This window comes from Cannabis sativa, chromosome 6 (genome assembly GCF_029168945.1).
Source record: "Cannabis sativa cultivar Pink pepper isolate KNU-18-1 chromosome 6, ASM2916894v1, whole genome shotgun sequence".
NCBI lineage: Eukaryota > Viridiplantae > Streptophyta > Magnoliopsida > Rosales > Cannabaceae > Cannabis > Cannabis sativa.
The window spans coordinates 61,322,589-61,331,718 of record NC_083606.1 but is presented as its reverse complement, the minus strand read 5'-3'; the positions used below and the strand labels follow the sequence as shown (position 1 = coordinate 61,331,718).

General features: G+C 32.2%; 1 protein-coding gene across 1 annotated transcript; it reads left to right on the top strand.

Moving 5' to 3' along the window:
* The first annotated feature begins 966 nt into the window (after positions 1-966).
* On the top strand, positions 967-1,434 carry LOC115695361 (uncharacterized mitochondrial protein AtMg00810-like). The gene has a single exon (XM_030622431.1). The coding sequence runs from the start codon at positions 967-969 to the stop codon at positions 1,432-1,434; it is 468 nt and encodes a 155-aa protein (XP_030478291.1).
* Positions 1,435-9,130: the final 7,696 nt, after the last annotated feature.

Sequence of the window (9,130 nt, the reverse complement as noted above, 5' to 3'; positions counted from 1 at the left end):
TCTTGGATTGAGTCCTTCCTCTTCATTTAGCTCGCACCATGCACCATGACAATGTTAGCACCATTCACTTGGCTTTTAATCCTGTTCTCCACTCTCGCACTAAATATTTTGAAATAGATTATCATTTTGTACGTAAATGGTTTAATCGCCATATGCTCTCGTTTATACTCCATCTTTCGATCAAGTCACTGACTGATTAACGATGCCCTTTGCATACAACTCCCTTTTAGGAATTGCGCGCCAAACTCACCGTCCATCCTAGCCTGATGAGTTTGCAGGGAATTTTAATTAAACCATCAAAAATTAAATAATTTATATTGTATTTCCTTCCCCTGCTTTATCTTTTTTTCTTTCTTTCTTTGTCTTGCACACGTACCAGTGTGGCCCCTCTTTCTTTCACGTATATAGCCATTGTACTGTGCAAACTACTCTAAGGAATACAACAATATTTGCCAATTCCTATTTACATCTTCTAAGACCTTACTTATATATCCATGTTCACCATGCGAAAGTGATTTACTTGGAGCTCAGACTTTAGTAGAAATTGTTAAGTAGTTAGTTAAAGTTAGTTATTTTGGTTACTTAGTTATTATGTTAGTTAAGTTTTTCTCTAACTAACTTCTTGAACTATACTTGTATATAAAGAGCTATGCTCTTCTAAATCAATACAATGAATTCTTTTCTTTTACTATTCGATATTCAACATGGTATCTGACCAATTTTTTTCGCTTCCTCCATTATAGCTTGCTGCTTCTATACTCTATTTTTCTGTTCGTTTCTTTCTTCTGCCATGGCTTAGTCTCTGTAAAACTCGATGATAACAACTTCCTATTATGGCCTTCTCAAGTTCTTTCTGCCATCAGAGGTCATCGTCTCCAACAATTCATCTCTGATTCTCATCAACTCTCCACTTGATTACACTTGTGTCAAAAAAAGTACATCACAGATCTATTGTGCAAAGCCAAGATGGATAATGCAAATTCCTTGTCAACACCTATGACTGGAGGAGAAAAACTGTGTACATATGACAGTGACCCCATTGTTGACCCTATGCAATATAGAAGCATTGTTAGAGCATTGCAATATGCTATGATAACTAGGTCAGAAATTGCATATGTTGTGAACAAGGTCTCTCAGTATATGTATAATCCTCTCGAGTCTCATTTAAAGGTGGTGAAAAAGATACTTCGGTATCTAAAAGGGACTTTTGACTATGGCCTCCTATTAAAACCCTATCCTGCATTGACTCTCACAGGGTTTTGTGATGCAGATTGGGCCTCAGATCTTGATGATAGGAGGTCCACATCTAGTTTTTGCATCTACTTAGGCTCAAATGTGATATCTTTGAGTTCTAAGAAACAAAAAATAGTATCAAGATCTAGCACAGAGGCTGAATATCGAAGCCTTGCCAATGCCACTACCGAGGTTGTTTAGTTACAGTCATTACTTGAAGAAATTGGTTTGGCTAAACTACCAGTTCCTACAATATGGTGTGATAATCAAAGTACAGTTCTCATGTATGCTAACCCTGTGCTTCACTCACGAACCAAACTCATCGAATTGGATCTTTATTTTGTTCGTGAAAGAATTCTGCAGCAGCAACTTCATGTGAAGCATAACCCTGGTCAAGACCAAGTTGCAGACATACTAACTAAGGCTCATTCTGCATCTCGATTCAAACTGTTGCAAGACAAACTAAGCCCGACTTCCTTATCCCAGCTCAATTTGAGGGGGGCGTTAAGTAGTTAGTTAAAGTTAGGTATTTTGATATATTACTTAGTTGTTATGTTAGTTAAACTTCTTGAAATGTACTTGTATATAAAGAGCTCTGCTCTTCTAAATTAATACAATGAATTCTTTTCTTTCACTATTTCATATTCAACAAATATCAGTTAAATAAATAATATAAAAATAGAATAAATTTAATAAATGAAAGTATTAATCAGATTGGACCAATAAGCCTAAAACCAAAATCATTGAATTGTATTCAATGAACACAACTCAAATTGCTTATGAAACTTAAACCGAAAAATTTAACAATAAAAAAAACTGAAAATAGAACAAATTATTTGACGAACAACAAAATCTGAAAGTAAGAACAAAAATTATTTGTATTAAAAGCAGGCAATTGACTTCTTTCTTGGTAAGACAGTAATATAAACTTATGGTGCTTTTTCCAGTCCTTTTGGGACAGATAATACGCAACTAAATATCATTTTTAAGAAAAATAATTATAGTCTCTTCCATAATAAGATTCATTCATCTGGAAGATATTAAATTGACTTTGCTAGATGTCGACAAAAATAATATAAAAACCTGTTTTTTTAGGTTAATTATTATTAGCTAGCCACACCACACACACCACCATTTCAAATCAAGCAAAACAAAAGTTAATGGTTTTTGGAATCCAATGTAGAATCACACACCAAATAGCAGTTTGGGCCAATGACACAAAAAGCACTAAAGAGAGTTGTAATGATTGTTTTAACTTTAAGCGTTATGTGTATATATAAAAGAAAAGGTTCACCATCTCATCTCTTCTCATCTCATCATTATGATCATATAGAATTGTATTGACAAAGAAAGAAAAGTAATAAGCATTACGTAAAGCCACTTTTATTCTCATGTACAGGTTGACATTGACTCTAGCTACTAACATTAATTCATGAAATCAGGTAGTATAGCCTTTTTTTTTTGGCCATATACAAACATATATGTATGTATTTATATATATGTACGTACGCATGTCTCTGCATTTTCAAAGCTAGCTCCAATGTAATTTTTCTGCCCACCAGCAAGAAAATATTGCTATCTCTCCACTTAATATTCCTGATCACCATAAGTAATAATTACAATATATAACAACATATGCATGATATATAATTTAGGAACGAAACAAAACGAGAAGAATTTTTGAGAGCTCTGTAACTGCTGCAATCAAGTTATTAATGTTTTTCTGGGTATTAATTTTGAAAACATGAATAAACAATAACCTGTAAATAATACAATAAAATACCAAAAAAAAAAAAAAACTAACCGAATTGTGAAGCATAATTAAAACCCATTTTTTGAGTCAGATTGATATCAAAATTAGTAAATATGGACACACACACACAAAGTTCCCACAGATTAATTATACAATAAAAAGTTAGGGATAATAGCTGCAAAGAAAAATTACAGAAATGTGATCCCTATCTTTTGGTCTGGCCAAATATGATCGATATGTTAATGGTTAACAAAGGATTCATAGCATAATATATATCGATTGTTTCATCATAAGACTGCATTGTCAGAATTCACAAATTTAACAGCACATTTTAATATTCTTCGATTTGCAGTAAACTGATGAACTACAAAATAAAATTAAAATCTGTAGTAGGTACATATATCATATCATATACATAGACAATCTACAAATGAAAATTAAAAAAAAATAACAAATAATATCAGAGCACAAAAATGTGTATAATATATGATAAATGTATATTAATTATTGTTTGTTCAACAAGTTTCTCAGAGAGAAATTTACAGACTCAGTTTGTCATACTGGCCGCCTCCAATGCGATCAAACACTAAAAAGAAAAATTGAGATGGAGGCGGACAGAATGCCAAACTGGATCTGCAACAAGGCCTCTGAGAAACCCTAGAGTGAAAGAGAGAGAGAGACTGAGCTAGATGACATAATATTGATGAATGAGGTATGTATATTCATGTTTATATTTATAACAATATTAGGACTTTAAATTAACACAACACCGGTTTGAAGAAGAAAAGGGCATATATTGTAGTATTTGGGAATAAGTACATAATGGCTTTTGAAATAAGATTGCTGGCTTTTGTGGAAAGCGGGTGCATGAGCGTGCATGCTGTTGTACGACTTGTGGGGTTGTATATTTATATGGTTGACACTTATATATTATAAAAATATAAATATATATATTTAAATACATACATGAAATGAAAGCATGAAAAGTATTGGACAATATTTCATGTGAATCAAATGTAAAACTATCGAGTGATATATAAGAATGTGGGTTACTCCACTTATTATTAATTAGTTTTGAGATGCAAACCTATGAATCTAAATATAATATCAGAGTGATATCTCTAATAGGTTTTCAATTCACACCTATCAAATACTTAGTCCCTATCTTCTATCTTGAAGAGAATATTAGATAATATTATTCCACATATATCACAAAAATATGTATAAATATTGAGTTATATATAAGAACGTAGCCATTCCACTCTTTATCAAGTTGTACCTTTGAACACTATATTACCCTAGAGTACAACCCTGTGAAGTTTCAGTAAACATTTGCATAAATGTTCTTTTTGAAAATCCGTTATTGAATTAATTATTATAATAATTATAAGAGCTAGACTGCAGAGTTTGACTATATATATAGAATAGAAGTCATGTGAATCTGTTTTGTGCTCTCAAATTGCTTTTTGACTTGTTGAAAAAGGAGTATATGCAGAATGGGCTGTCTATGTCTCCCACTCAATCGAAACGGCTTTGTCAACGAATATTAATACACCTATTTCTTTAATTTGTGTTCAAATTATTAACTTTCAACACTAATCATGTTTTTCATGCATACTCTTCTCAAGTTTGTTACTATTAATTGAATTTTCATGCTAATCTTTCAAAAGAAAAAACACTACCCTGATAAGTTGGAAATGGAAATTTTCCCACATTAACAAAACGCGTACTATAAGAATTATTTTTGAAAATATATATGCTATATAAATATATACATATATTTTGCTTGCAATTATAATAATGATGACAGATTTTTATTGTATTTTATTTGATCATTGCGATTATAATAGTGGTGCTCAGGTGGCATTCTACTATTAGTGAAAGAAATTGATTTCGTGCCTTTCTCATTATCAATCAGAGTCATTTATACAATATACAAGCATAATATTATGCTATAAATTAGCTAACTAATTACTAAATATAAGTAACAAATATTGATTAATTCAAATAAAAATATATACAGAAATAAGAGAATATATATTAAATATCTTCTAACACACCTCTTCAGTCGAAGCGGGAGGTTCTCGTATGCTTAGACTGTCCCTGAATCATTAAATAGAACGCGCGGAAGACCTTTTGTAAAAATATCAGCAATTTGGTAAAGGAACGGTACATGAAACACACGGACTTCGCCATGAGCCACTTTCTCATGAAGGAAGTGAATATCCATATCAATGTGTTTAGTGTGTTGATGTTGAACAGGATTGTCAGATAAGTATTTGCACTTACATTGTCACAGTAAACTAGAGTAGCCTTTTGAATTGGACAATGCAACTCGAGAAGCAAGAATCTGATCCAAGAATCAAAAATAACATTAGCCACACCCCTGTATTCTGCCTCTGCACTGCTGCAGGAGAGAGTATACTGCCGTTTGGAAGACCGACCAAATTATCTCCATGGAAAACACAATACCCGGAAGTGGAACGACCTGTGTCAGGACACCCACCCCAATTAGCAATATTTCTTGAAAGTTATTTTCTTAAGCCATATGAGACCTGATACTTAATTACACCAATAGTAGTATGACACCGAGGTACCAGTGGTATCTTTTAGTAATTCTCAATTTATATCTATATATTTAGGTGACTACTTAATGGTTACATTTTTATTGTAATCTTACATTTTTATTGACATGTAATAGCATGTTAACAACATATAAAAATTCCTTTTTTAGAATTAAATTAACAATAACTAACTATTTTTTAAAAATAATTAATTTTTAATTTGAATATTTAATGATACCCTTTTTAGTAAATAATATTAATAATTTTATTTTTATATTTAAGTCTCTATTATAATTTTTTTAACAGTAAAGCCATTTAATTATAATATTTACAAAAAAAATCTAGGATAAATTGCGGCATAAATACCTAATGTTTTCGATTTTATACACTTAAATACCTAATGTTTATTTTTGGTGGCAAAAATACCCAATGTTACAATTCTCTTACACCGTTACTACCACTTCCGTTATTAACTCATAAATATAGACACGTGCAGGGCCCAAATACATTACATTTATTTATTTTATTTTAAAATTTAATATTCTTAATACAAAAAACTAAATATTATTTGTTTTTTTTAAAAAAAAAAAAATAATAAGAGAGATGCAATACTAAATTACCATAGCTGAGTGAACCAGTATAGTATATAGAACATGATTATCGAATTGAAGTGCTAATATCATGTGAAAATTGTTAATGAGAACACGATTTTTTTTTAACAAGTAGCATTTAGTTTCTGATACTAAGAATCTTAAGTTTTAAAATAAAATAAAAATAAATGTAATGTATCTGAACCCCTCACGTGTCCATATTTATGAGTTAACAGAAGTGGTAGTAACGGTGTAAGAGAATTGTAAAATTGGGTATTTTTGCCACCAAAAATAAACATTAGGTATTTAAGTGTATAAAATTGGAAACATTAGGTATTTATGCCGCAATTTACCCAATTATTTTATAAAAATTATACTTCCACCTCTTTTAAAATAAATTTTTGAATAATTAATCATTCAGTCTAAAAATAGGACGGTTTATACATCATATCTAAACTCTCATTTCATATGTATATCTTCAAGTTACATGTTTTAGAGACAACTTGAAAATAACATACAACTTCATATATGTATATTTTATCGGTAACACATTAGAAATCAATAACTAGTAAATGATGTACTAACTTTGTTGACGATATAGTTAAATCAATAGTTAATAATAATCAATAACATCGATTGCTAAGTTTACCAAGAACACATTTTCAAGATCCCTAACCAATAATAATTAATAACTTTCAAATTTTCAATAATACATATTCAAGATCAATAACCAATAGCAATTATTAATTTTTAAAATTTTTCAATAACACGTATTCAAGATCAATAACCTGTTTGGAATATTTTACCAAGATCTAGATTTACGAACAAGTATGTTGAATTAACATCTCAAATATGAATATCTCTAAAACAATGAAATTAAACACATAAGAGTTTAGAAAACCTTACATTAGTTGCTGCAGAATATAATCACTCCTTCCACTCAGATCTCTTAACCTTGTTCCTTTCTGTCGCAGCGTATTATCAAGATTTGAGCCTGGATCTCTTTCTCTCCTTCGGGTTGGTTACCACCATCTTCCGCAGATTGAGTACTTGACTTGCTATGTGTGGGCATGACACTCTATCACTATAGGTCGATTATGAAAAACAAAGGAGGGTTCGAAAACTGTATATAAGGTGTCTCTCATCTACTAGTTGTCTGAAATAAAAACTAGGTTTGGTTTTGTTGAAGATCAAATTGGATGAGATGAGAGCATCATGTTCCTTTTATAGTGTTTCAACTAAGGCTTAGGTTTGAATTATATGGATTAAAAAAGAACTAAATATTGGGCAAAATATCACTAGAGTGGCCTGCCACTAAAAGACCGATCTCTAGTTGCAATTTTGCCACTTTATTTCAACCAGTTATTCTTCTTTCAATAATACCATATTTTCCAATTCAATCCTATAAATCCAAAAACTATTTATTTAATAATTATAATTAATTATCAAATAAAACTGTCATTTATATTATTTATTAATTAGACCATACAAAGTCTCTTAATTAACAAACAGACCCTAAAACCTCTTTTATTCACAATTAAGTCCTTGCTTAGTGAAAATTCATAAATAGGACATAGTCTAATTTTGGAATTAAAATTGATTAATTAAAATCAATTGACTGAGTCTGCAAGCAGTATTATCTCAATTAGTGAGGGGATCATGGGCTTATATAACCGAGCTTCCAATAAGTAGATCTAGAATTTACCAAGTAAATTCTCTAACTTATTAATTCCTCCTTATTCCACTATAGATTTGGAATTGAATTGCACTCTCAATTATATAGAACGCTCTATATATACCAAGATATAGATACGTTATGATTATCTATTGTTACAATTGTTGCCCCTGATTCTGCCCAATATACGTGGACCAACCAGACAAGGACACGTGAACACAAAGGGTTTAGCACTTAAATTAAATAGCTAAGTCTGTATAAAGTAAAGCATTACTTTGGATATGACTCCCGGAGAAGGCATGCAAGGTCTCATAGGCTCCCAGAGAGCAAGATGGCATCAAAGCATCTCCGGGTGGTATCAGGCTTCCTCTGAGCAGTCATCTCGCATTTAATGTCGCATGGGAGAATGCGTGTTGGAACTGCCACACACAATAAAGTCTGACGACACAACCCCCGATCTATACTTACAAAGCTATGACCAATAAAGTCTAGTGACGGCTACTCTGTGAAGAATCACATCAGACAAAAGGGGTTAACGACTGCCCTCATAAAATCCCTAAGGCACCTAGGGATTAGATGATGCATGACCCATGGTATATTCATTGGGAACATACAACTTTATTGATAGTTACAGAAATACATGTACCTTAATTCTGGGGATCACCCCACGAAAACACTATAAATACCCCCCAAAGCTCATTAATGGGGGTAGAGAATTCTGGATTGCATAAGTGCTAGAAGAGTAAAAACTCACCAAGAACATTCTCTGTATTAAACACAACCATAAATACACAGACTCGTGGACTAAGGCTCATTAACGCCACAACCACGTAAAAATCTCTCTCTTAATTTCTTACAGCTCTCTAAACTATTATTATTTTATTGGTTGCCGAAAATCTCGGTCAACATTTTGGTGCATTGAGAGCTGAAGAAAGCTTCTATAAACACACAATACATTACAACAATGGTAGAAACTCGAAGCACTCGTCAACCTCGCCCTCTTGAAGATGCGCAAGACCCAAATGAGGAAGACGTGGCCTCAAGGGCAACGGAGGGTTCCGAGGAAGAAGAAGGAATTCCTGACGATGATTACGAGTGAAACCTCGATGAGTACGCCTACGATGAAGGTAGCTACTCGGAATTGGTGCTCTTAAGACAAAAGATTGTCGATCATGAAGCTGAAATCGAAGCCCGAAAAGTACAAAATCAAAAGATGCAAGAGGTAATGCTGGCCATGCAAAAAGCCATGGAGGCAGCTGGAATCCACGTGCATCCTAAAGCCATCTCTGCTGGACTTGGAAAGGAACCAGAGGAA

What these genes read in the sequence shown, in the direction of transcription:
- LOC115695361 (XM_030622431.1), top strand. Translation starts at nt 967, where the DNA reads ATGGATAATGCAAATTCCTTGTCAACACCTATGACTGGAGGAGAAAAA.